Here is a 26,308-nt window from a genome sequence, read left to right as displayed (position 1 = left end):
GTGACTCTCTTGCAGCCACACTTGCAGTCAGTGTTGCAGTCACAGTGTTGCAGTGACTCTCTTGCAGCCACACTGTTGCAGTCACTGTCTTGCAGCCACACTTGCAGTCACAGTGTTGCAGTCACTCTCTTGCAGCCATGCTTGCAGCCACACTGTTGCAGTCACTCTCTTGCAGCCACACTTGCAGTCACAGTGTTGCAGTCACTCTCTTGCAGCCACACTGTTGCAGTGACAGCTCTGGGCTGAGCCCTGCAGCTGACACCTGCAGAGCAGGCTCTGCCTCTGCCCATGGCTTGGCAGAGCAGGTTTGTGTCCATGCCATTTCCTTTGCCCTGCCTGGGGTGATGCTGACAGAAAGCACCACCTTGGCACTGCCTGGGCCCTGCTCTTTGACTTCTGAGAGGGAACGCTGGAGCAGGAGACGTTTGAGGCTTGCTGAGCTGTCTGTAATCAAAGTCTGAGAGTCTGTGCTCTAATGAGCCCTGCTGGGAACACTTTGTCCAACTCTCTCAGCTCGCACTGGGCTCTATTAAAGCTCACAGTAAGTTTGTTCCTGCTCCTGCCTTGTCATTTCCTCAAGGCACTTTGCCAGCTTGTGCCACAGCCACGAGGAACTGGGAGGTGGCACCACGGTCCTGCAGGGGCTCATTAAAAAGCTGACAGCCATAATGAGCTCTGTGGTTGTTCCTGTGCTGGAAGCATTGTGTGGTTAATTAGGGAGCTCCCAGCGGTGTTTCAGTGAATACCTACAGCTTAATTTCTGTTTGTCTTTTGTTCTAATTACCTGTGACAGGGAGAATGGAAATGGAAACATTTTAATAGGGAATTAGTCCTGTTTATACCCTGGTGGGAATCAGGCAGAGAGAGGAAAATATCTTTGGGACCAAGCAGGGAGAGACCTGAGTCAAAGTTTGATTCATGTGCTGGCAATAAGACAATTCTTATTCCAGCCTCTTCTCCTGTTTACTGCAACCCACAGAAGTGCCAAAGGCTTTGTTTGTAAAGCCTTTCTCTGCTCTAATTAGCACTACCTTTACTTGCTGTACTAATTATACACAGAGACAGAAGCAATATTCATCGCCATTGCAAAAGGCTTTCAAGGTCTTTTGCAATGAGTGAAAGAAAAAAATTCCTAATTAACAAATAATGTCATATATTTTACTTTGATTCCCCTGCACTCCAGTTTTCCCAGGACATGAACCCTGAAAAGAACTGGCTCAGTGGGAAGATGGACAGGTCATAGAAATTTTCAGGCACAATTAAGAATAAGAAATATTAAACAATAAATGAAGAAAAACCAAATATCTACCTGGTGATCAAGATGAGTTGTGTGACTCAAATGTCTGTACTGGGGCCTGTTGCAATACTGCAAGGCTAATAAAATAAAATTATTCTTTTAAATTAAAAGACAGTAGATAAACCACTTAGTTATTAGAATATATATAAAGAAGATGATTAGCATCTTAATTATTAGATTAGATATAAGAAAGAAATGTTTGATGATGAGGGTGTCAAAACAATTAAATGGGCTGCCCAGAGAGCTTTAGATGCCCCATCCCTGGAGACATTCAAGGTTGGGTGGTGCTCTGAGTAACTTGGTCTAGCAGAAGGTGTCCCTGCTCATTGCTTAGGGGTTGAATTAGATGATCCCTTACTACTGAAATTATTCTAGGATGCTGTTTCCAACAGCTTGAGGGAGGTGATGCTTCCCTTCTACTCAGTACTGATGAGATGGCACCTGGAGTACTGTGGGTCCTGAGCTCCCAGTAAAAGAGACTCAGATGTGCTGGGGAGAGTTCAGCAAAGGGGCCTGGAGATGATGGAGGGACTGGGACATCTCTCCTACAGGGAATGCCTGGTACAGCTGAGTTTTTACCCTGGAAAGAGCAGGTTGTGGTGGGACATTACCCATGGATGTAAATCTCTGAAAGTAGGATATAAGTAGGAGAAATACAGGAGTGGTGTGCAGTGACAGGACAAGAGGCAATGGGCACAAACTGACACTTGAGAGGCTCTGTCTGAGCATCAGCAAACACTTTTATCTGTGAGGGTGACCAAGCACTGGTACAGCTTGGCCAGGGAGGTTGTGGTGTCTCCATGCTTAGAGATGTTCCAAAACCACCTGGAACTGGTCCTGAGCAATTGGTGCTTTAGGTGGCCATGCTTGAGCAGGGGCATTGGACCAGACAACAGCTGAAGGTCCCTTCCCATCTCGATCATTTGGTGTGACTCTAGGGCAGTGTCAGTGTGCAGCAGAGTAGAAAACAGCTCCAGTTGATGCTCTGGTGACCATCTGCATGCAAGGTTTCCTGTCCATGACCAGTTGTTTGCAGACAGTGTCTTCAGGGTGAGGAATGCTACAGTGGTTGCACCACAAAGGCTACAGTGGTGACAGCTCTGGGGTGATACCATCAGAGCAGGAAAGGGAGCTGGTGGTGAGCAGGGATGTGGTGTTCAGCAAAATGACCACCAGAGCAGGAAAGGGAGCTGGTGATGAGCAGGGATGTGGTGGTGAGCAGGGATGTGGTGTTCAGCACAGTGACCACCATGAGAACAGACCAAGGGCTGCCTTCACACTGCTCTGACACCAGACACAGTTCCAGAGGTGTGACCCACCTCAGGCCAGGGTTAAGCCACTCAATGAAGCTGGTGGTGCTGGACACAGCACCCCAAGTGTGCCTCACAGGGCTGAGCAGAGGGGCACGGTCCCCTCCTGTGAGCACACTCTTCCTGATGCACCTCAGGATCCTTTTGGCCCTCCTGGCCCCAAGGGCACACTGCCAGCTCATGGTCACCTTGTCACCCACCAAAAGCCCCAGGTCCTTCTCTGCAGAGCTGCTCTCTAGTAGGTCAGCCCCCAGCCTGGTACTTGGGGTCATTCCTCCCCCAGTGCAGGACCCTACACTTGTCCTTGTTGAATTTCTTTAGGTTTCTCTCTGCCCAACTCTCCAGCCTGTCAAGATCTCACTGAATGACAGAACAGCCTCCAGTTCTGCATCATCATCAAACATACTGGGGGTACATTCTGTGCCTTCTTAGATAAATGATCAGGAAAAAAAACCCTAAAAGAAATGCAACTCTTCCTCACACAAGTGACCAGGCTTGTTTCTGCAATACTGCTTTGACCTCATTCATATTTGACATTTTCTATCCCATCACCATCACCACACCACAAGGGCACCTCCTGGCCCAGCCAGGTCTGATCAGCTGATCCAGTGGGAGACAGTTTCCAGTTCTACCCACAGGCATTTTAGAGGTGTAAAGAAAATGCTTCACCTGGGGTTCAAGGAAATTGAAAGGGAAACAGGGTGTAAACAGGCTGGCTGGTCTTCATTCTGTCTAAGCATCCTGAGAGGGTTTCAGGTTGGTACTAGAAACCCACCTGATCTCCCCTTGCATGTGGAGATGCCTGTTTCTGAAAGGATAAATGTTCTGTACAGGCTGTACCTGCTGGCTGGACTGCAAGGGGCTGATGGAGACAAGGGGAGCATTTGGGGACTGAGACTTGTCCTGCATGTCCCACCTATGCCCAGGTTCCCCCAGAATGTCACCTCCTCATTCTCACACTCAGGGTTTGAATCCAGCTCCCAAGAAGGCTGCAGACACAAGTGAGTTTGAACATGCTTTTATTGATGGCCAGAAGCAGAGCTGGAGCAGCAGTGGGAGGAAGGGAGCAATGGGAAGCTGGGTGTACTTGGGAGCTGCATTTGTAGCTTGCCACGGAGACTCAGTGCCAAAGCTGTGCCTGCACCACAGGGGCTTCTCTGACTCCACTCCAGCTGCCCCTGGGAGCTCCTGAGCACCAGCAGGTGTTGGATGCATTGTGGAGAAGGGGCACTGAGCATTTTAGTCAGAGAATGGAAAGCAAGAAATTGCCTTGCGTGAAAACTTCTTCAGCTGCTTACGGATCCAGGGCTCAAAATACGAGATCCTGGTGAATACCTCAGGGAAGAGGTCCTCATCATATCCATGAGAAACAATGCCATGAGCCTTCTCATTGCAGACTAATGGGCCACCAGAATCACCCTGTGCCATGAAAGGAGTGAGAGGGGTCAGACATGCCACAGCTCAGCTCTCCCTGCCTTAAGCAGCAAGTTTCCTCTTCCCTCCCTCCAGGGGAAGAACCTCCTCTTCCAAGCACCTCCCTCCCTCCAGACCCAGCTCCCAGCCTTTGTAGCTGCCTCACTGCTCCTCTAAGCCACCCATGAAACAATTCAGGCCTGGAGGCTCTCAGAGATTGAAAAGCTCTAAAAGAACATTGACTTTGGACATGGGGAAATAGCTAAGCCATCAGAGCAAGGATATCACAAGGAATTTACACCCCAAAGCACTGGTTAGGCTGGGTAGAACATCCCCAGGTAAGTAAAAAAGCAACTGTTGCTGATAGTTGGAAAATGCACCCCAATCCAGGGAGCACATCAGCTTCAGAGCTTCTGTGAGGACCCTCAGCTCATCATTCTGAAGGTCCTGGTTCATTGGGGTGTCCTTTTATTTTCACCTGGGAACTAAGCTGAATTTCCATTGCCAACCTCCTCCCAAGCTTGCAGCCCAAAACAATACTTACCTTGTAAGATGATTTTTCACAGTTTTCATCACCAACACAGATCATAGAGTGACGCTCGTAGTCACTGGAAAAATGACATCTTTTCTCATTTTGCACCTCCAGTTCCACCTCCCTCAAGACATCACTCCCCGGTGGTTTCGTAGATGTCCAGCCCCAGCCAGACACATTACATTTAGTTCCTTCTCCCACACGTTCATTTTTCTTGGGAATGGAGATACATTGCACATTCTTGTTGATCTTGGCTATTTTCTTCAGCTGTCAGGCAGAGAGAACATGGGGTGAGAACCAGCAAAGGATTAGGAGCAAGTCCAGAGTTTGGGGAGGTGAGCAGGGGGAGATCCCTCAGGCAGGAAGGATCTGTTGGGCCATACCTTCAGCAGCACAATGTCATTTTTGAAGTCATCAGGGCAATATTGAGGATGGATGACCAATCGTCCAACAGGAATCTCCTGCTGGCTGTCTTCTTCGTCCATTATGTTGTGGGCTCCCAGAGTCACAGTGACGCTCACTATGCTGCCAGGAAACACCAACACATCCCAGCTGCATTGACAGGAACAGCCCCAGGGCAGGTGGCTGAGGGAGGTGGTGTTTGAGAAACCCCCCCAGAGCAGCTCTCAGCAAGTTCTCCTCTCTCACCTGGGCTCCTTCCAGAGCCCAGCTCAGGATCCCTCACCCCACACTGACACAGGTGGCAGCTGCCCCGTGCTGAGCACAAAGGGAAGCAGGGCAGGGGAGGCACTGGAGCCCTTCTCCAGCAGCAGCAGCAGCAGCAGCTCTAAGCCATGGGAGGAACCATGACCCTGGAGACCCCTGTGAGCATTCCTGTCCCCAAGGACACTCAGCCCCAGTCAGGCAGACAATTCCTGCACTCACAGAGGAGAGCTCAGCTCCAGAGATCCCTGCTCTGCCTCAAGAGACACAGGGCACTGTTTCAGCCCAGAGCAGGGCTGAGACCTCAGGGACAATGTGAGACTGTGAGAAATCACCTGTGCAAGAACAATGGAGTCTTACTCTTTTTCATCCACACAGTGAGCTGCTGAGAGCACTGCGTCTGGGCGAATCAGGAACCCTCCACAGTAACTGGGTCCTGAGCCACTTTCAATTTTTAAATAAGCCATGTAGGGTCTGGAGTGGGCTTTAACTTCTCGTCCACCAATGATCCTTCCTGCAACAGAGATAGGAAATGTTAATATGAATGTTAAATATGAATGTTAATATAAATGTTAATATGGTGGTGTTTCCTGTCAAGTTTGGGGCTGCATGAAAGGAAAGGCTCATCCTCTAATGCCAGGTGCCAGTGATCCCAACAATTCTCCTTCCTGGGACTGTCCAAGGCAATGGGGCTGCCCAAAGGAGAGAAAGACAAGCAGCACTGACTGGGGTCTGACCAGCCCTGGCTCTGGATGACTCAAATGCCATCAAGGGCACAGCTCTAGTGCCTCTAATGCCTCACTGGCTTCAGGCCCAGGCTGAGCTGGGAGATGAGAGGAGAGAGGAAAGTGGGAGAGCAGAGACAGGAGAGAAGGTGAGGCAGGAGCCTTGCCTGAGACTGAGTGCTCAGAGCCCATCTGTGCCCTTGCATCTTCCTGCCCAAGGCCCATCTCTGTGTACTCACCAGCCCCAGCCCAGGGCAGAAGGACAAAAGCATTTGTGAGCAGGAGGAGCAGCAGCATCTCCCACCACTGTCCTGATGAGACAAAGCAGTAGCTGTGGCCAGGCAGGAGACAGGTACAGAATGGCAGGTCCAGAACCTCTATATATGTCATGTGGAGCTGACACAGGAAACCTCAGCCTGCCTCTAGCTGTGTCATTTACTGTTTTGTTCTCACAACCCCCAAACTGTGGCTTGGTGAGGGGCTCATGTCACGTTCTCTGCGCTTTTGTCACAATCTTCTCAAAAAGCTGGAGAGATCTGGGCTGGTTCAGAGCACCCACAGTGCACAGGGAAAGGGTTGTCTGTTGAATGCATATCCCATCAGAGACCTTTGGAGAGAGCCCCTGGGACCCTGCATGTGGGGTGCTTCCACCTGGATTTTATTTTCTTTTTGTTTTTTGTTTCCCCCTGTCCTCTGATAGCAATGGGGAGAATTGGCCAGGGACAGGCAAAGTTCCTGTTTTTTATCAGAGGGGCTGACTGCCATCAGAGATGTCCTTGGGAAATCAGAAACCACCAGTCAGGGTCACTAAGGGACAAGGCCAGTGGAGCCCCATCACCTCAGCCCTGGTGTTCTAGGGAATCTATCACTTCCATGGTGATGAGCAAGTCTGAGGTGCAGCTGGGGAGTCATTCTGTGAGCCCAGTCCAGAGCAGCAGGTGCTCTGGGCAGGTGCAGTGTGGTATTTTTGGGGTCCCCCGTCATGGGGAGGAAATGATGAATCTGACTCCATGTTCTCAGAAGGCTAATTTATTATTCTATGTCACAATATTATATTAAAGAATGCTATACTGAAACTTTAGTACAGAATACAGAAAGGATACTTACAAAAGCTTAACAAGATAATAATTAAAAACTCATGACTCTTTCCTCAGAGTGCGACACAGCCTGACCATGACTGGTCATTAAATCAAAACAATTCAAATGTTGGATAAACAATCTCCAACCACATTCCAGGGCAGCAAAACACAGGAGAAGCACATGAGATAATATTGTTTTCCTTTTTCTCTGAGGCTTCTCAGCTTCCCAGGAGAAGAACTCCATGTGAAGGGTTTTTTCCTGAAAATATGACAGTGACATTTCACCCTTTTTGTATAATTAAACTGAAAAGATACTGTGTTTGTAATTCTTCTGCTGGGCCCTTGCAGAAGAGAGAACAAACACGTCTCGAGAGGTTTATCCATTGCCAATCAAAACCTCCATCAATTGCTGATGTGGAATCATCACGGAGATTCTTTACATGTAGAACATCAACTTCTATCATATCACTAAAACAAGGCTTACAATATAGAAAATGCAAAAGACAATGTAAAGAACTGTTCATTGTTTCAAGTCCAAAGAGCTGAGTTTCAGGAGAAAGTCCATTGACTGGAGATGTTGCTCTTTGACATCCCTGAAAGGTCCTTTTGGTCATGAAACAGACTTGCAGAATCCTGAAACAAAAACTGCTAAAGAAAATCAACAATTATTAAAAATCCATTGATAATTGTCAGCCAATATTGAGAAAATTTCTGGGATGCCGTTGTTATAAAATTGACTCAAAACGAGCAATTTCCAATCAAAGAATTTATTAATTATTGAAGCAGTTATACTAAGTAAGCAAAGGCTCAGCGCTGGGCGACAGGGGAGTCTCAGCTCCACCTACTGCTGCACCAACTAGTTTCTGATTCAGTCCTTTTATCCTCTCCATCCTTCAGGAGTCCATGTTATCTTGGAGTTCTCTGCGCCTGTGCTGGTTGTTGCTAGAGGGTCATCCTTCTGTCTCCTGGTGGTCGGTGATAAAAGGCTGCGGAGTCTTCCTCAGCTGCGTCTTCTTCACCCTATGTCTTTATTTGGTGACTTCTCCGTGGAAAATTACCAAAATCTTATGATTAACGCAATATGTGTCCTATCAAGCTTAAGCAAGCAAATATCCTACCTTGCAGACTGTTTATCTGCCCCTGCCCCTTCCCCAGCTTTTCCCTGGTCGTTATCTCTGTGAGTTATCTGCTTGTACCATTTGTCAGCGGGAAAGGTTTCCCTGCTGGGTGTTAATCTGCCCCTGCCCTTTCCCCAGCCTTTCCCTGGTCGTTATTTCTGTTAGTTATCTGTTTGTACCATTTGCTGGGTGGGACTATGTGTGGGCTCCTGCAACTCCTTCCCTGGTATCCTTGTAACTCCTATCTCATGAAGTAGTACAGAAATAGTCAGCAGACAACTCTTGTAACACACTGGTCTCTTTTTCGTGATGAACAAAATGTAGTCCTTCATCTCACCGTGGCCACAGCCCTTAATTGAACCACTTGGGCTGGGGCTGATTCATGGCTTTGAATACTTTGACCTGATAGCTCTTTCCACCTATTTTATTTTATTTTATTTTATTTTATTTTATTTTATTTTATTTTATTTTATTTATTTTAACGTAGAATGATCAGCAGCAGCAGAGGTTTTAGGACCCTGCAGGGGCCCCGGTCCTGCTGGATGGACCAGGAATCCCAGACCCGGCCCACAGAACGGTGGCCCCGGTTCGGTTACGGGGATCAAAGCCCCCAAACCCGGCAGCGGTGGGGCGGAGGCCCCGGCCCAGAGAAACGACCCAAGCGGCCCAGAGCCGGCCTGCAGGGTGGGATCTGTGTTCTCACAGCCCGCCCCCACCATGCTGCCAGTGCCTTGGCAGCAGCAGTGACCGAACACCTCCTCCCCGCAGAGCCACTGGTGCACGCCGGCGGCTGGGAAGGAGAAGCCTTCCCGGGGATCTCCATGCCGGATCTGGGGTCGTCTTTCCCCAGAACAAGCGAACAACGCTCGCTTTCCGCTGTTTCTCTCGCCCCCGCGGTGCAAACATCAGTGTTGCTGCTTTCTGCCCCTCAGCACCACCGCCATCCCGTCCGGCCTTGGGGCCAGAGGCAGCGCCTCAGGGAGCCGCCTCCCTCACGCTGCCGGGGCGCACAGGGGGAGAGTCAGGCATTCCAAACGCCAGCGAGACACCCCCGACGAAACACGAATCACCCCGCGTCAAACACTGTGTCCCAGAAAAACACCGAGTTGAAAGTTTTCAGCAATCAGCTGTCGAGCTGTGCTGCCTGCACTGAGGCACAGGCCGGCCGCAGGGTCCGACGCAGACGCTGACAGGGAGGACGGAGTCCCTGAAGGCGGTGGGACCGCCGGGGGTGCTGGGGGTGCTTCCCCTGCCAGGCTTGATGCAGAGAGAGCGGCCACCGCAGACACGGAGGCGGTGGCCACGTCTTCTCCTGGTTACGGGAGCAGCAGTGCAGGCACAGTTTGTCACACGGCTGAAGCATTGCTTAGGAGCACACCAGAATCTCTGAGGGGCCGCAGGGCCGCGGGCAGGGCCTGCAGGCGGCTCCAGAGATGGTGGAAGCGGCAGGGCAGGCGGCGCAGCCGTCAGCGGGGCCTGTGGGGCTGGCGGGGCAGGCGCTGCCGCAGATGGAGGGTGTCTGTCTCAGCCCTGGGAGGGGTAAAGGAGGTGGCAGAATCGGTGCAGGGTCGGTCCCCACCAGCACCATCTGCACTGTTGTCATGAATGCAATTCCCGGCTGCGATGCACAGGGACGGGGCCTGCTGTGCAGCGTGGGGCTGCCGGCTGCCTCTCTCGGTAGGGGTGTGTTAAAAACGCCAATCACTTGTTTTTAAGATTTTTTAAAGTTTAATAGTAATAAAATAGTAATTAAAATAGTAATACAATTATAATAATAATAATTTCGACAAACTGAATTAGGACAATATGAGACAATAAAGACAAAGAGTTACACACGTCCGGGTACCTTTCTCTGGGCAGCACAAGCCCAAAAAAGGACACCCGTTAACAAAGGATTAACCCTTAAAAACAATAGCCTGTTGCATATTCATACACTTCATCCATGATGCATAAATTCCATTCAAATACAGGATTCTGTCTGGTCATCGTGAACTTCTTCCTCCAAATCCTAACAGCGCCTTTGAGGTGGGAAGAAGTTCATTCCTTATGATAAGAGGGCCATAAATTCTTCTTCTCTGAAAGATTCAGGTGTCCTGTGGCTGCTATCTCGCTGCGAGTCCTTTCTTTTTAAAAAGAGTATCCTACATAGCGTAGTTTCTATTTTAACAATTTTTATAACCTAAAACTATATTTAACACAGTCCTTAAGAGAATTAATACAGCATTGCTTTCTAACACAACACATATAATATTCATTTAAATATTTGCGAAAAGCCAATCATAAAATACATGCATTTTTCACAGGTGGGAGCGGGTCCGCACCGTCCCAGAGTGGGCGCAGGGGAATTCCACAGTAGAGCCGGCCGGGATCTCCCTCCGTGGCCGCTGGGGCATCCTCAGGCGGGCAGAGAGCAGCGGGGGCACGGCCCCTCTCTGAGACAGGCTGCCGTCACTCACTGCTGCGGTGCCTGGCACCCGGGGCAAAACAGTGAGAGACTGCGCTGCCGCCGGAGCTGCACATGATCCACAGAAGCAGAAACAAACTTCTCCTCAGCCGTGGGCAAAGCCTCACCTCCCCGGGATGCAGGGGCGATGGGAACCAGCAGTTTCTCTCCTTGGATGGATCCTTCTTCTGCTGGCTCTGGTGGGGAGGGTGGTAACTCCCCACACGAGGTGAGGTGCCCCACCAAATGGGCTCTCTGCCACAGAACTGAGAAAAGCGCTGTAAACGCTGGATAAATTCAGGGCAGCCCAAAGCCCCATTCATATTTCTCCCAGAAATAGGGATCCATGGACTCCCAGACTGGTAGGTCCAAGGAGCATGTCAGATCTATAAAAACCCCACAAAATTTTGCCCATCTGATAAACTGATAGAAATATCTTTTCACCATATGAAGAGATACTCAGGGACTGAGACCTGTCCTGCATGTCCCACCTATGCCCAGGTTCTCCCAGAATGTCACCTCCTCATTCTCACACTCAGGGTTTGAATCCAGCTCCCAAGAAGGCTGCAGACACAAGTGAGTTTGAACATGCTTTTATTGATGGCCAGAAGCAGAGCTGGAGCAGCAGTGGGAGGAAGGGAGCAATGGGAAGCTGGGTGTACTTGGGAGCTGCATTTGTAGCTTGCCACGGAGACTCAGTGCCAAAGCTGTGCCTGCACCACAGGGGCTTCTCTGACTCCAGCTGCCCCTGGGAGCTCCTGAGCACCAGCAGGTGTTGGATGCATTGTGGAGAAGGGGCACTGAGCATTTTAGTCAGAGAATGGAAAGCAAGAAATTGCCTTGCGTGAAAACTTCTTCAGCTCCTTACGGATCCAGGGCTCAAAGTACGAGATCCTGGTGAAAACCTCAGGGGAGAGACGGCCACCACATCCATGAGAAACAATGCCATGAGCCTTCTCATTGCAGACTAATGGGCCACCAGAATCACCCTGTGCCATGAAAGGAGTGAGAGGGGTCAGACATGCCACAGCTCAGCTCTCCCTGCCTTCAGCAGCAAGTTTCCTCTTCCCTCCCTCCAGGGGAAGAAAGAACCTCCTCTTCCAAGCACCTCCCTCCCTCCAGACCCAGCTCCCAGCCTTTGTAGCTGCCTCACTACTCCTCTAAGCCACCCATGAAACAATTCAGGCCTGGAGGCTCTCGGAGATTCAAAAACTCTAAAAGAACATTGACTTTAGACATGGGGAAATAGCTAAGCCATCAGAGCAAGGATATCACAAGGAATTTACACCCCAAAGCGCTGGTTAGGCTGGGTAGAACATCCCCAAGTAAGTAAAAAAGCAACTGTTGCTGATAGTTGGAAAATGCACCCCAATTCAGGGAGCACATCAGCTTCAGAGCTTCTGTGAGGACCCTCAGCTCATCATTCTGAAGGTCCTGGTTCATTGAGGTGTCCTTTTATTTTCACCTGGGAACTAAGCTGAATTTCCATTGCCAACCTCCTCCCAAGCTTGCAGCCCAAAACAACACTTACATGGGAAGTTATATTTTCACTGTTTTCATCACCAACACAGATCATAGACTGATGCTGGTAGTTTCTGGAAAGCTGCTCACATACTTCCTCATTTTGCACCTCCAGTTCCACCTCCCTCAAGACATCACTCATCACCTCTTCCTCAGATGTCCATCCCCAGCCAGACACTGTGCATAAATCTCCTACTCTCACACGTTCATTTTTCTTGGGAATGGAGATACATCGCACGTTCTCATTGATCTCGGCATTTTCCTCCAGCTGTCAGGCAGAGAGGACACGGGGTTAGAACCAGCAAAGGATTAGGAGCAAGTCCAGAGTTTGGGGAGGTGAGCAGGGGGAGATCCCTCAGGCAGGAAGGATCTGCTGGGCCATACCTTCAGCAGCACAATGTCATTTTTCCCAACTTTACGGGAATATTTAGGATGGATGACCCATTTTGCAGCACAGATCTTCTGCTGGCTACATTCTTCGTCCATTATGTTGTGGGCTCCCAGAGTCACAGTGACGCTCACTATGCTGCCAGGAAACACCAACACATCCCAGCTGCATTGACAGGAACAGCCCCAGGGCAGGTGGCTGAGGGAGGTGGTGTTTGAGAAACCCCCCCAGAGCAGCTCTCAGCAAGTTCTCCTCTCTCACCTGGGCTCCTTCCAGAGCCCAGCTGAGGATCCCTCACCCCACACTGACACAGGTGGCAGCTGCCCCGTGCTGAGCACAAAGGGAAGCAGGGCAGGGGAGACACTGGAGCCCTTCTCCAGCAGCAGCAGCAGCAGCTCTAAGCCATGGGAGGAACCATGACCCTGGAGACCCCTGTGAGCATTCCTGTCCCCAAGGACACTCAGCCCCAGTCAGGCAGACAATTCCTGCACTCACAGAGGAGAGCTCAGCTCCAGAGATCCCTGCTCTGCCTCAAGAGACACAGGGCACTGTTTCAGCCCAGAGCAGGGCTGAGGCCCTCTGGGACAATGTGAGACTGGAAAAAATCACCTGTGCAAGAACAATGGAGTCTTACTTTTTTATATCCATACAGTGAGCTGCTGAGAGCACTGCATCTGGGCGAATCAGGAACCCTCCACACTTACTACTATTTGTCTTATTTTGAACGTCTAAAAAAGCCATGTAGGGTCTGGAGTGGGCTTTAGCTTCCTTTCCACCAATGATCCTTCCTGCAACAGAGATGGGAAATGTTAATATAAATGTCAAATATAAATGTTAATATAAATGTTAATATGCTGCTGCTGTTTCCTGTCACGTTTGGGGCTGCATGAAAGGAAAGGCTCATCCTCTAATGCCAGGTGCCAGTGATCCCAACAATTCTCCTTCCTGCAGCTGTCCAAGGCAATGGGGCTGCCCAAAGGAGAGAAAGACAAGCAGCACTGACTGGGGTCTGACCAGCCCTGGCTCTGGATGACTCAAATGCCATCAAGGGCACAGCTCTAGTGCCTCTAATGCCTCACTGGCTTCAGGCCCAGGCTGGGCTGGGAGATGAGAGGAGAGAGGAAAGTGGGAGAGCAGAGACAGGAGAGAAGGTGAGGCAGGAGCCTTGCCTGAGACTGAGTGCTCAGAGTCCATCTGTGCCCTTGCATCTTCCTGCCCAAGGCCCATCTCTGGGTACTCACCAGCCCCAGCCCAGGGCAGAAGGACAAAAGCATTTGTGAGCAGGAGGAGCAGCAGCATCTCCCACCACTGTCCTGATGAGACAAAGCAGTAGCTGTGGCCAGGCAGGAGACAGGTACAGAATGGCAGGTCCAGAACCTCTATATATGTCATGTGGAGCTGACACAGGAAACCTCAGCCTGCCTCTAGCTGTGTCATTTACTGTTTTGTTCTCACAACCCCCAAACTGTGGCTTGGTGAGGGGCTCATGTCACGTTCTCTGCGCTTTTGTCACCATCTTCTCAAAAAGCTGGAGAGATCTGGGCTGGTTCTGAGCACCCACAGTGCACAGGGAGAGGAAAGGGGTGTCTGTTGAGTGCAAATCCCATCAGAGACCTTTGGAGAGAGCCCCTGGGACCCTGCATGAAGGGTGCTTCCACCTGGATTTTTTTTTTCTTTTTGTTTTTTGTTTCCCCCTGTCCTCTGAGAGCAATGGGGAGAGCTGGCCAGGGTCAGGCAAAGTTCCTGTTTTTTATCAGAGGGGCTGACTGCCATCAGAGATGTCCTTGGGAAATCAGAAACCACCAGTCAGGGTCACTAAGGGACAAGGCCAGTGGAGCCCCATCACCTCAGCCCTGGTGTTCTAGGGGATCTGACAAGTCCATGGTGATGAGCAAGTCTGAGGTGCAGCTGGGGAGTCATTCTGTGAGCCCAGTCCAGAGCAGCAGGTGTCCTGGGCAGGTGCAGGGCTGGCTGAGACACAGCTGGAGCTCAGGTGAGGACCAGGCTCAGGGTGTCCCCATGAGAAGGGAGCAGCCCTGCCTGGGCCCTCTCTCAGTCCTCCCTGGCAGCTCTGGTTCGGTGCTACAGCCTGGAAGGGACTCAGCCCCTGTTTCCATGAGCCTCCTTTGGCCATGAGCCAATGAAACCTCCAGGATCTGGGGCTTTCCCGCTCTAGGCTATGTTTACATGTGTCCCCCCAGAGCCCTCCTAGCTAGCCCGACAGTCCCTCCCTGGATTCCATCCCCTCTTGCGTTAACGCCACTGTTTTTCTCTTTTGCGCACTCTCTGCCACTGCCCCCTCTTTGAGCCTCGTGGCTCCGCCTGTGTTCTGCTGGCACCTGCATGGGGCAGCTCTTTGCAGCCAGCACCGCTCTCTGCCGCGGGAAAGAAGAACACCCACGGGGTGATGTCCCCGATCCTGGCCTTATCACCGAGCGATGCAGGACAGTCCGGATAGCTCAGTCCCTGTGGGAGACAGAGTGCCCGGGTACCCAGTCAGCTCGCAGCCGCCGCAGGCTGCCCTGAGCAAGCTCAGTGATTTCAGCTCTTTAGTGATTCTCAGCTCTCTCAGGATTTCAGCTCTTTGCTGCCTTGCTAGGGCGCCTTTGGCTGAGGCAGAAGCAGAGGCGAGAGAGGAGAAGGAGAGGTCCTGGCGGTTCCACAGCGATGGTTTATTGAGGAGTCTGCGAAGGGTTCCAGCGACGGCTCTTCTTCTGTTGAACGGGCTAAACCCGCCCCTTTTTATAGGGTATGGGGGGATCCAAACCTGTCCAATGGTAAGGGTTAGGGAAAAGCGACCTATGAGGTTACAGAGATAAGCATTGGGGTGAGGGGTAGAAGAAGACAGAAGCTTATTTTGCTGTCTCATCATGACTCAGCAGCTCCTGCTGTTAAATCTCAATCCTCCGTGGAGCTCTCCTAAGCTCCATGGCGTGTGCTACAGTGTGGCATCCGCTGCCCCGCTCCTGCCCTGGGAGAGATCGCTGCCGCTGCCGCTGCCCACGGCTGTTGTGTCCCTGCCTCGCCTCGGCGCTGCTCCTGCCGCGGGAAGGAGCAGCTCCTGTGCCGCGCTGCCGATGCCACGCGGCGCCACCCCGGCACCGCTTCTGCGTGGGAAAGAACTAAAGGAGCTCGAAGAAGAAAGAAAGAGTCCTTCCTTTTTTCCTTTGCACTGTTCTTCGGGGTTGGGTCCACATTTACCGGATGCCTCTGGTGGTTTAGGACCCCAGCCAGTGGCTGCACCGCGATCCTGGCTGCCAGCAGCAGAGGCAGGGCACGGCCACTCCTGGCACGTGTGCCAGTCAACCCCCACGACCAGGACACAATGTCAGTCACCTCCTCATTCTCACACTCAGGGTTTGAATCCAGCTCCCAAGAAGGCTGCAGACACAAGTGAGTTTGAACATGCTTTTATTGATGGCCAGAAGCAGAGCTGGAGCAGCAGTGGGAGGAAGGGAGCAATGGGAAGCTGGGTGTACTTGGGAGCTGCATTTGTAGCTTGCCACGGAGACTCAGTGCCAAAGCTGTGCCTGCACCACAGGGGCTTCTCTGACTCCAGCTGCCCCTGGGAGCTCCTGAGCACCAGCAGGTGTTGGATGCATTGTGGAGAGGGGGCACTGAGCATTTTAGTCAGAGGATGGAGAGCCAGGAATATCTTGGAGTGAAAACTTCTTCAGCTGCTTACGGATCCAGGGCTCAAAATACGAGATCCTGGTGAATACCTCAGGGAAGAGGTTTTGTTCACGTGCATGAGAAACAATGCCATGAGCCTTCTTATTGCAGACTAATGGGCCACCAGAATCACCCTGTGCCATGAAAGGAGTGAGAGGGGTCAGACATGCCACAGCTCAGCTCTCCCTGCCTTAAGCAGCAAGTTTCCTCTTCCCTCCCTCCAGGGGAAGAACCTCCTCTTCCAAGCACCTCCCTCCCTCCAGACCCAGCTCCCAGCCTCTGTAGCTGCCTCACTGCTCCTCTAAGCCACCCATGAAACAATTCAGGCCTGGAGGCTCTCGGAGATTCAAAAGCTCTAAAAGAACATTGACTTCAGACATGGGGAAATAGCTAAGCCATCTGAGCAAGGATATCACAGGGAATTTACACCCCAAAGCACTGGTTAGGCTGGGTAGAACATCCCCAGGTAAGTAAAAAAGCAACTGTTGCTGATAGTTGGAAAATGCACCCCAATTCAGGGAGCACTTCAGCTTCAGAGCTTCTGTGAGGACCCTCAGCTCATCATTCTGAAGGTCCTGGTTCATTGGGGTGTCCTTTTGCTTTCACCTGGGAACTAAGCTGAATTTCCATTGCCAACCTCCTCCCAAGCTTGCAGCCCAAAACAACACTTACCTTGTAAGTTGATTTTTTGTGGTTTTCATCACCAACACAGATCATAGACTGACGCTGGTAGTTAGGGAAAAGCTGCTGACACATTTTCTCCTCTTGCACCTCCAGTTTCGCTTCTCTCATCACATTAGGCTTGTTTCCTGTCACAGATGTCCAGCCCCAACCAGACACTGTGCATAAAGCTCCTTCTTTCAAACGTTCATTTCTCCTGGGGATGGAGATAAACTGCACATTCTTATTGATCCTGGCCCTTGGCTTCAGCTGTCAGGCAGAGAGAACACGGGGTTAGAGGCAGCAAAGGATTAGGAGCAAGTTCAGAGTTTGGGGAGGTGAGCAGGGGGAGATCCCTCAGGCAGGAAGGATCTGCTGGGCCATACCTTCAGCAGCACAATGTCATTTTTCAAGTCATCAGGGGAATATTTAGGATGGATGACCCATTGTCCCACACGGATCTTCTGCTGGCTCCGTTCTCGGCTGTTTATATTGTGGGCTCCCAGAATCACAGTGACCCTCACTGGTCTCCCTTTTTTATGCACACAGTGAGCTGCTGAGAGCACTGCATCTGGGCGAATCAGGAACCCTCCACAGTAACTAGGTACTGAGCCATTTTGAATTTTTAAATAAGCCATGTAGGGTCTGGAGTGGGCCTTAACTTCTCGTCCACCAATGATCCTTTCTGGAAGAGAGATGGGAAATGTTAATATGAATGTTAAATATAAATGTTAATATAAATGTTAATATGCTGCTGCTGTTTCCTGTCAAGTTTGGGGCTGCGTGAAAGGAAAGGCTCATCCTCTAATGCCAGGTGCCCGTGATCCCAACAATTCTCCTTCCTGCAGCTGTCCAAGGCAATGGGGCTGCCCAAAGGAGAGAAAGACAAGCAGCACTGACTGGGGTCTGACCAGCCCTGGCTCTGGATGACTCAAATGCCATCAAGGGCACAGCTCTAGTGCCTCTAATGCCTCACTGGCTTCAGGCCCAGGCTGAGCTGGGAGATGAGAGGAGAGAGGAAAGTGGGAGAGCAGAGACAGGAGAGAAGGTGAGGCAGGAGCCTTGCCTGAGACTGAGTGCTCAGAGTCCATCTGTGCCCTTGCATCTTCCTGCCCAAGGCCCATCTCTGGGTACTCACCAGCCCCAGCCCAGGGCAGAAGGACAAAAGCATTTGTGAGCAGGAGGAGCAGCAGCATCTCCCACCACTGTCCTGAAGAGACAAAGCAGTAGCTGTGGCCAGGCAGGAGACAGGTACAGAATGGCAGGTCCAGAACCTCTATATATGTCATGTGGAGCTGACACAGGAAACCTCAGCCTGCCTCTAGCTGTGTCATTTACTGCTTCTGTTCTCACAACCCCAAACTGTGGCTTGGTGAGGGGCTCATGTCACGTTCTCTGCGCTTTTGTCACCATCTTCTCAAAAAGCTGGAGAGATCTGGGCTGGTTCTGAGCATCCACAGTGCACAGGCAGAGGAAAGGGTTGTCTGTTGAATGCATATCCCATCAGAGACCTTTGGAGAGAGTCCCTGGGACCCTGCATGTGGGCTGCTTCCATCTGGATTGTTTTTTGTTGTTGTTGGGTTTTTTGTTTTTTTGTTTCCCCATCCCCTGATAGCAATGGGGAGAGCTGGCCAGGGTCAGGCAAAGCTCCTGGTTTTTATCAGAGGGGCTGATTACCATCAGAGATGTCCTTGAGAAACCCTGGGCAGGTGTAATGTGGTATTTTCAGGGTCCCCCATCGTGGGGAGGAAATGATGAATCTGACTCCATGTTCTCAGAAAGGTAATTTATTATTTTATGTTACTATATTATAGTAAAGAATGCTATACTTAAACTATACTATAAAGAATAGAGAAAGGTTACTTGCAGAAGGCTAACAAGATAATATTTAAAAACTCATGACTCTCTTTACAGAGTCCGACACAGCGTGACTGTGATTGGTCATTAAGTCAAAACAATTCACATGAAACTCAGCAAACAACCATCTGTTGGATAAACAATCTCCAGCCACATTCCAAAGCAGCAAAACACAGGAGAAGCAAATGAGATAATTATTGTTTTCCTTTTTCTCTGAGGCTTCTCAGCTTCCCGGGAGAAGAAATCCTGGCAAAGGGATTTTTCCTGAAAATGTGATGGTGACAGGTGCAGGGCTGGCTGAGACACAGCTGGAGCTCAGGTGAGGACCAGGCTCAGGGTGTCCCCATGAGAAGGGAGCAGCCCTGCCTGGGCCCTCTCTCAGTCCTCCCTGGCAGCTCTGGTTCGGTGGTACAGCCTGGAAGGGACTCAGCCCCTGTTTCCATGAGCCAATGAAACCTCCAGGATGTTCCCAATTTTACATGGCTTTGATCTAGAGAAAGCCCACAAATAAATCCTCCAGAGCACACTGGCATTGCCCCTTACCCTGTGTTCTAAAAGGACCATGGGCTGTAGTGCCTGTCCTGGGGATCCTCCTGGAAGCTCTTTGGGGGAAGGTACAATTTCAGAAGGAATGGAAGATCTGGAAAATTCACATGAAGTCCATCTTCAGAGTGATTTTTTCCTCTCTGCTGACCACACAGGGTGATTGGCTCAGGAGATCACCAGCATTTGCCTGCCATCAGATGGCTACAGAAAAGAAACCTCTGTTTGCTACCCTCTCTTGTGTGGGTAAGAAGCAAATTCTGCGAAATTGAAAGGTTCAGTCACTGATACCGAATGAAGAAGCTTAATTTCCCCTCTCACTTCAATCTCCTTTTTGTTATTGATTCTTTTTCCTTTGATGTAAATTTGGTTCTCATATCAGTCTTTTCCCAGACCAGTTGTCTCTGACCACATCAGAGGGTGATGCTGCTCACAGCTGGAAGGAAGGAAGGAAGGAAGGAAGGAAGGAAGGAAGGAAGGAAGGAAGGAAGGAAGGAAGGAAGGAAGGAAGGAAGGAAGGAAGGAAGGAAGGAAGGAAGGAAGGAAGGAAGGAAGGAAGGAAGGAAGGAAGGAAGGAAGGAAGGAAGGAAGGAAGGAAGGAAGGAAGGAAGGAAGGAAGGAAGGAAGGAAGGAAGGAAGGAAGGAAGGAAGGAAGGAAGGAAGGAAGGAAGGAAGGAAGGAAGGAAGGAAGGAAGGAAGGAAGGAAGGAAGGAAGGAAGGAAGGAAGGAAGGAAGGAAGGAAGGAAGGAAGGAAGGAAGTCACTAAAAATTGAAGAATGAGCTGTGAGAGGCTGGAGTTGAATGCAAACTCTCCCAGCAGAGACAGCACTGCCTCTAAAGGCACCAGTCCAATTAAACAAAGGCAGCACCAGGCTAATTCTGCCCTTGGAGTCACACATCCCTTGATGCTGCTGCTCAGCCCTTTCAGGTTAACAATCAGTCCCCAGCTGGTGAGGATGCAGAGCTCACAGCCCTGGGCATGTAAGAGAGGAGATGCCTGTGTGTGTGTGCAGGAGTCCCTCGGGTCCCACTTTGCAGACAGTGAGCGAGGGCTCCATCCAGAACAGCATTTCAGTGCTGGTGTGAGGATGTTTGCTACATCCCCTTGCCCACAGAGGGAGCACAGCTCTGAACAACCATCCCTGACAGCTCTGGAATCAGATTAAATCAACCCCACCTCTAGGGGATTTAGGGATTTCAAGAGACTCTATTTAAGCAGCAGAGGCAGCTCAGCTGTTCCCTTTATGGGCAAAAAATAGAAATGCTTTGAGGCCTCTCAGCTTTCAACTGAGTTGAAACAAATCTAACAAATTCCCTTTCCTCCTCTCTGTGAGACAAGTCCTTGGCTGACTTTCTATGGTATATGCCATGTGCTAATGTCAACAGATTATTCCAGTTGTGACAGAAGACTGTCTGCATTTAAAATAATTTGAAATCATTTATAAATAATTAAAATAATTTCAAATAATTTTTAATCTGCAGTGTAAGCTGACAGTAGGAATCATCAGCCCAACACCTTTCCCAATGTAAGAAAACAAGGGAAATACTTCTATCAAAATTGGAATGAGCCATTTTGGAGGCACTGGATAGCAGAATTGCTGCAGGTAGGACACTTTGCTTCAACATGTCTACTGTGAATGAATAAAGGAAATCCAAGGAAGAGCTCAGGCCAAAACTTACTACAAAAAGAAGTTTACTTGTTTTTACACAAATTACATAAATTGAGGGTTGTTTCTGGGAGGTGTTCTGAATTAGGGAATAAAAGATGAACTGTCAGTAAAACAGTGGCTGCTGTGAGTGTTTTTGACTTTATTAAAGAGCTAAAGATCACAGCAATAGTTTAAAACTTTCACATGGGCTTGGAGGGCAGAATTAGGTGGTTTCCACTTCAGCTACATGGATCTAACAAGTTAACAGCAGTGGGAATGTGTGCTGATAGAGACTGCAGGGAGCTTTTCATGTCATTCTCTATCTGTCATGCACAGGCTCTGTTGAAATACCACTCCAAAAGTGTCCTTTCATCCCTGTGGTAATGGAAACAGCCAAACCCAGAAAGATCCCTTTAAAATACATCAGAGCATCCAATATCTGAGAATATTGGGAGTTGCCTTATTGTGCTTGTGTGTTTTTAAGTAATCTGTGGCTCCAGGATCCACAGCTTTGTGTTTAGGTCATAAAACCCAGGGGTGGAAGATGTCCTGTGTCAGTCACAGACAGAGCGGTGCCACCACATTTCTCCTCACAGAGAAGAGCAAGGCACAATTCTCCCCAAGAATATTTCTGGGTTTCACATTCTCTGAACCTCAGAGAAAGGGAAAACAATTCATATTATTTGCTGTGTCTGTGTTTGTGCCAGAGTAGAATGCAATGTGGAGATTGTTTACCCACAGTGATGGTGATTTGTGTCCTTGGCCTGTCAGAGCCAGGTGTGTGTGTGTGTGTCAGGACTGTCACTGACAGCCACGAGATTCTGTGCAGGGTGTGCAGAGTGAGTGCTTGGCAGGTTCACTTTAGATGTAATGTTATATAGTGTAATATAGTATAGAATAATAAAGTATAATAATTGATTAGCTTTCTGATAAGATGGAGTCAGATGCATCATTTCTCTCTCCTTGTCAGGGGGAGGGAATATAGTGTAATATAGTAATAATATAATGTAATATAATAATAATATAGTGTAATATAGTAATAATATAATGTAATATAATAATAATATAGTGTAATATAGTATAAAATAGTGTAATATAGTAATAATATAGTGTACTGTAGTGTAATATAGCAATAATGCAATATAGTGTAACATAGTAATTGTGTAATATAGTATAGAATAATATAGTGTAATATAGTATAATATAGTGTCATATAGTATAGAATAATAAAGTATAATAAAGTAATTAATTAGCTTTCTGATAAGATGGAGTCAGATGCATCATTCCCACCCCTTGTCCGAGGGAGAAAGTATAGTGTAATATAGTGTAATATAGTACTAGGGTAATATAGTATAGAATAATACAGTATAATAAAGCAATCTCTTTGCCCAGGATTTTCTCCTGTGAAGCTGGGAAGCCTGAGCTTCACCTGTGTTTGCTGCTCTGGAATGTGGTCTGGAGATTATTTATCCAACATGTGAGTTGTTTTAACTTAATGGCCAATCATGGCCAGCTGTGTCAAGGCTCTGAGGAGTCACAAGTTTTTATTATTCATTCTTGTTAAGCCTTCTGTCTGTATCTTTCTCCTTCTTTAGTATAGTTATAATATAATGTAATGTAATATAATGTAATGTAATGTAATATAATATAATATAATATAATATAATATAATATAATATAATATAATATAATATCCTTCTAAGAACATGGAGTCAGATTCACTCATCTCTCGCCTCATCCTGAGGACCCTCACAAACTCAACAGATCTTTTCTCTTTCAGTGCCTCAGTTTCCCATCCTGGGCAGTGAGAAAACAGAGCAGGTCCAGCACTTTGTGATCATCCCTCACACTGCAGCACTTCTCAGGGTAACAAGGCCATGTGAGTCATGAATGGCTGGTCCTGAGCTTCTCCCTCTGCATTTCCTCATCATTCCCCATGGGTACCTCTTGCCTCGAATGATTCCTTCTTCCTTTGCCTGCCTACAGACAGGATTTTTTGTTTGGTTTACTTTGGTGCTGGTTTCTTTGCTCTGTGGGTGTTTTTGTGGATGGGAGCTGGCTTAGGGCTTCCCTTCACAGCTTCTGCTTGCTCCATTTGGGAGTGCTTTGCCCACAGCTGGGCTCTTGGAAGCATTTCTGTCCTCCTGGCAGCTGGGGGTTGATGTGAATGTGAGCCAAAGCCTCCCACAGCCTGAACTTCCCTGGCTCTCATCTGAAGTTGGGTTGCTCTGAGCTTCAGATGTCCTGGAGGGAGGCTGCCTGCGCTGTCAGCCCACTCAGGAGGAGAAACAGAGTGCAAGGAGCACTGCCCACTGCTCCCTAAGGCAGCACAAGGGTTTTTCTTTCTTTCTGTGGTCTGTGGGTGTTTCAGTTGTCACCTGGGCGTTCCCCTGACTGCAGGAAGTGCCTGTGAGCACAGACCTGACATGTGGGGGAGAGCAGATCCTCAGCAGCGAACCCTGCACCCAGGATGGAGCCACCCCTTCAATGCCAGCTCCTCTTGGTCAAAGGCTTGGTGACACCACCAAACAATGACACTTGGAGGGCACTGGCACCACTTCCTTCTCAATGTGCTCAGCCCAGCCTGCTCTAGGCTTCCTCCCTTTGATCCAGCAGATCTCCAGGCATCCCCAGGAGGCTCCTGGCTGGAAGCAGTGTGATCCTGGTCTGACAGTCTGTCTGATTCCTCCCAGATGGAGCCAGCAGAGGAACAAGATGCAGGAAACCACACCCTGCTGAGTGAATTCATCCTCTCTGGGTTGTCCAGCCACCCAGAACTCCAGCACCTGCTGTTCTTCACAATCTGCTTCATTTACAGCATGACTCTCATCGGGAACCTCCTCATCTGCATGGCCACAGCTCACCCCACCCTCCACACGCCCATGTACTTCTTCCTCCGCGTCCTGTCCTTCCTGGATATTTCCACAGCCTCAGTGGTCGTCCCCAAGATGCTGGTAAACATCCTGTCAGAGGACAGGAGCATCTCCTACCTGGGCTGTGTCACACAGCTCTACTGTGTGGTTTCCTTGGCATCCACTGAGTGGTACCTGCTGGCAGCCATGGCCTACGATCGCTGCGTGGCCGTGTGCCGCCCGCTGAGGTACCCGGCCATCATGAGCACCAGGGCTTGCCTCTCCATGGTGCTGCTCTCCTGCTGCAGTGGCCAGGTGGTGTCGGTGCTGCAGACAGCCTGGGTGTTCAGCCTGTCCTTCTGTGGGCCCAGGAGGATCAACTACTTCTTCTGTGACATCCCGCCGCTGGTGCTGCTCGCCTGCGCGGACACGTCGCGCTACGAGCGGCAGCTGATCTCAGCCACGGTGCTCGTCATCTTCACGCCCTTCTGCCTCATCCTGCTGTCCTACACCTGCATCATCTCCAGCATCCTGAGGATTTCCTCTGCAGAGAGCAGGCACAAGACCTTCTCCACCTGTTCCTCACACCTTACTGTGGTAACGCTGTACTGCGCCAGTGGGACTTTGATTTACTTACAGCCAAAATCCAGTAATTCACAGGAGGCTAAGAAAGTCCTGGCTCTCATATACACAACTGTCATTCCCACTTTAAACCCCCTGATTTACAGCCTGAGGAATAAAGAAGTGAAAGAAGTACTAATCAGAGGGATGGCTGTGTTGATGAAGAAATAAAGATTTTCTTGTCCATGAATGTGTGGATTAAAAACCTTATTTCCAATTTTGGTGAGTTCTGATGGTTTACTAGCTCAGGGGAAACTACAGGCACAAAGTTCTGTTTCACACTTGTAAATGTTTTGCCTTTATTCTTTGCTTCAGAAGCAAATAATTTGGAATTTCTATCTCCATCTCTTCCTTAGGAGTACAATATATATACCAGACATTTCTTCTGAAGCAGAGCACTTCCCATGTTGTATTCAGGTATCCAGGCTGCAGCTCCTCACTTCCATTGCAGGAGTTCTCCTCACCCTCTTACATTTTTTTAAAGTGAATTTTCCAGGCTAAGCACACACGAATTGATAGGGACTCCATGTTTTGCTCTGCCTTTTTTTCCCCCCTTTTTATATGTTTTCCATTCCTTCTGGCAGAAAAGAGATCCACTGAATGACAGTGATGAGGAAATCAGTTCACTTCTTTCAGAGCCTTGTGTTTTTCATTTAAGGTGTGGGGAAAGGGAAAGAAAGGAAGATTAACTGATGGCCATTCCTTATTTCCAGCAAGAACTCAGCATTTAATGCCATGCAGTGCCCACACCCTCCAAGCACTGCGGAGTCTGAGCCATGGGATAAGAACATTCTGCAAGTCCCAGCTGGAGAAATTCATCCAGGCATGAAAAGAAGCATTTCCAGAGGATTAGCTGAGCCACAGGATTAGCACACAGAGAAAAGGGCTGCTACAACCTGGGAGTATTTATTTGGGAGGGTTTTGCAGTTTATTCTGGATACAAGAAGTGCTCTGGCTTGGTGAATAGCCTGGGCCAGAGCCTGCAGCATTCAAACTGTGCTTTCCATACTGAGGTCAAGAAAAAGAAATCTTCACTACCAATGTGGCCATGCTGACCTCTGAGGCCTCTCTGTTTCATCTGACTGGCCATAAAGGCAGAAAAAGGCACTAAAATTGAGTCTAATATTCTTTTTTTGGTTTAGTTTGCTTGTAAAAGAGGAAGGCAATGTAAGACATCTCAGGATGAAGTCATTGCCTGACTTCAGAAACTTCACAACAACGAGTTAATGACAGAGTGTTAATTGCATTTGGCAATGTTATTTCTTAGACTCCTCTAGGGAACTTAACTTGTCTCTGGATTGTTGAAACACTTTTTCCTTTATAATTGGAACACTGGAGAAAGAGTTAATGAAACTTCATTTACATTTCTACAGACTTTGCTTCTGGGAGCTGATTTACTTTTACCTCTCTAAAAACAGAGAATATTTTTTTCTTGTTTTATTACTCAAAAAGATAACACTGAAAAAAAGCATTTCTTTTAAAAAGTAGTTTAATCACTAGTATAATAACAGTAGTGTTAATCACTTCAAGGGACACTGCATTCCAAATGGTTAAAGCTTTTAATTTGCCTTTTTAGAAGATGTTTCAGACTCTGGTCCAAGGAGAAAGAGACATCCACAATCACTCATCCATTTGGAACAAACCTTTTTTATTCCTGCTGCAGTGCCCTCTCACCAAGCACTATCAGCACCTTTCTGTTTTTCCTGAATTCATCTCTTCTCTTTCCTGTTTCCACGTGTGCACGAAGGATGCCCCAAACAGAAGCTGGGGTGGTAGGAAACAAGGCTGGTTTCTGGCTGGTGTAAATCAGAATTTCACCCCTAGCAAGGAGCCCTGATTTTTGGTCCCTAAGAAGCACAGCCATGGGTTTTGCTAGAGCTGAGCTCACACTTACACCATCCTGTCTCCTCTATTAAAAAAGGGAAATTCTGGTTAAATTGTGTCATTCAGTGCATCACAGCTTCA

At 49.0% G+C, this 26,308-nt stretch overlaps 4 protein-coding genes across 5 annotated transcripts; 1 reads left to right on the top strand and 3 right to left on the bottom strand.

Moving 5' to 3' along the window:
- Nucleotides 1-3,609: 3,609 nt before the first annotated feature.
- Nucleotides 3,610-6,481, bottom strand: LOC139601611 (cathepsin G-like). Its single transcript, XM_071450755.1, has 5 exons — nt 6,180-6,481; nt 5,576-5,729; nt 4,936-5,077; nt 4,565-4,819; nt 3,610-4,026 (listed from the first exon to the last, which is right to left on the bottom strand). The coding sequence occupies exons 1-5, from the start codon at nt 6,328-6,330 to the stop codon at nt 3,847-3,849; spliced, it is 882 nt and encodes a 293-aa protein (XP_071306856.1). The 5' UTR covers nt 6,331-6,481; the 3' UTR covers nt 3,610-3,846.
- Nucleotides 6,482-11,157: 4,676 nt separating this feature from the next.
- LOC139601670 (cathepsin G-like) lies at nt 11,158-14,326 on the bottom strand. Its single transcript, XM_071450848.1, has 5 exons — nt 13,731-14,326; nt 13,124-13,277; nt 12,486-12,627; nt 12,112-12,369; nt 11,158-11,569 (listed from the first exon to the last, which is right to left on the bottom strand). Exons 1-5 carry the CDS (start codon nt 13,879-13,881, stop codon nt 11,390-11,392), a joined length of 885 nt encoding a protein of 294 aa, XP_071306949.1. The 5' UTR covers nt 13,882-14,326; the 3' UTR covers nt 11,158-11,389.
- A 1,072-nt stretch (nt 14,327-15,398) lies between these two features.
- On the top strand, nt 15,399-24,560 carry LOC139601667 (olfactory receptor 10A5-like). Of its 2 annotated transcripts, XM_071450846.1 has the most exons (5): nt 15,399-15,882; nt 20,704-20,825; nt 22,263-22,347; nt 22,651-22,749; nt 23,564-24,560. In XM_071450846.1, exon 5 carries the CDS (start codon nt 23,564-23,566, stop codon nt 24,512-24,514), a length of 951 nt encoding a protein of 316 aa, XP_071306947.1. In that variant the 5' UTR covers nt 15,399-15,882; nt 20,704-20,825; nt 22,263-22,347; nt 22,651-22,749; the 3' UTR covers nt 24,515-24,560. The 2 variants fall into 2 exon arrangements, with proteins under 2 accessions (XP_071306947.1, XP_071306946.1); XM_071450845.1 differs by lacking the exon at nt 15,399-15,882 and adding an exon at nt 16,220-16,627 and having other exon boundaries at nt 22,651-24,560.
- LOC139601668 (cathepsin G-like) lies at nt 15,884-18,149 on the bottom strand. Its single transcript, XM_071450847.1, has 4 exons — nt 17,960-18,149; nt 17,208-17,506; nt 16,834-17,091; nt 15,884-16,295 (listed from the first exon to the last, which is right to left on the bottom strand). Exons 1-4 carry the CDS (start codon nt 18,108-18,110, stop codon nt 16,116-16,118), a joined length of 888 nt encoding a protein of 295 aa, XP_071306948.1. The 5' UTR covers nt 18,111-18,149; the 3' UTR covers nt 15,884-16,115.
- Nucleotides 24,561-26,308: the final 1,748 nt, after the last annotated feature.

The sequence above is a fragment of the Agelaius tricolor genome, unplaced genomic scaffold (genome assembly GCF_023055355.1).
Source record: "Agelaius tricolor isolate 1412-34295 unplaced genomic scaffold, bAgeTri1.0.p SCAF_31, whole genome shotgun sequence".
In the NCBI taxonomy this organism is placed as follows: domain Eukaryota; kingdom Metazoa; phylum Chordata; class Aves; order Passeriformes; family Icteridae; genus Agelaius; species Agelaius tricolor.
Note: the sequence above shows the minus strand (reverse complement) of the source record. Positions and strands in the feature narration are given on the sequence as shown.

What these genes read in the sequence shown, in the direction of transcription:
- LOC139601611 (XM_071450755.1), bottom strand. Translation starts at nt 6,330, where the DNA reads ATGACATATATAGAGGTTCTGGACCTGCCATTCTGTACCTGTCTCCTG. An exon ending in ATGACATTGTGCTGCTGAAG is followed by an intron (nt 4,820 to 4,935) that starts GTATGGCCCAAC and finishes TCTGCCTGACAG; the next exon opens with CTGAAGAAAATAGCCAAGAT. An exon ending in GTGAAAAATCATCTTACAAG is followed by an intron (nt 4,027 to 4,564) that starts GTAAGTATTGTT and finishes TTCATGGCACAG; the next exon opens with GGTGATTCTGGTGGCCCATT.
- LOC139601670 (XM_071450848.1), bottom strand. Translation starts at nt 13,881, where the DNA reads ATGACATATATAGAGGTTCTGGACCTGCCATTCTGTACCTGTCTCCTG. An exon ending in ATGACATTGTGCTGCTGAAG is followed by an intron (nt 12,370 to 12,485) that starts GTATGGCCCAGC and finishes TCTGCCTGACAG; the next exon opens with CTGGAGGAAAATGCCGAGAT. An exon ending in GTGAAAATATAACTTCCCAT is followed by an intron (nt 11,570 to 12,111) that starts GTAAGTGTTGTT and finishes TTCATGGCACAG; the next exon opens with GGTGATTCTGGTGGCCCATT.
- LOC139601668 (XM_071450847.1), bottom strand. Translation starts at nt 18,110, where the DNA reads ATGACATATATAGAGGTTCTGGACCTGCCATTCTGTACCTGTCTCCTG. An exon ending in TCTGCCCTGGGCTGGGGCTG is followed by an intron (nt 17,507 to 17,959) that starts GTGAGTACCCAG and finishes TCTCTCTTCCAG; the next exon opens with AAAGGATCATTGGTGGACGA. An exon ending in ATGACATTGTGCTGCTGAAG is followed by an intron (nt 17,092 to 17,207) that starts GTATGGCCCAGC and finishes TCTGCCTGACAG; the next exon opens with CTGAAGCCAAGGGCCAGGAT.
- LOC139601667 (XM_071450846.1), top strand. Translation starts at nt 23,564, where the DNA reads ATGGAGCCAGCAGAGGAACAAGATGCAGGAAACCACACCCTGCTGAGT.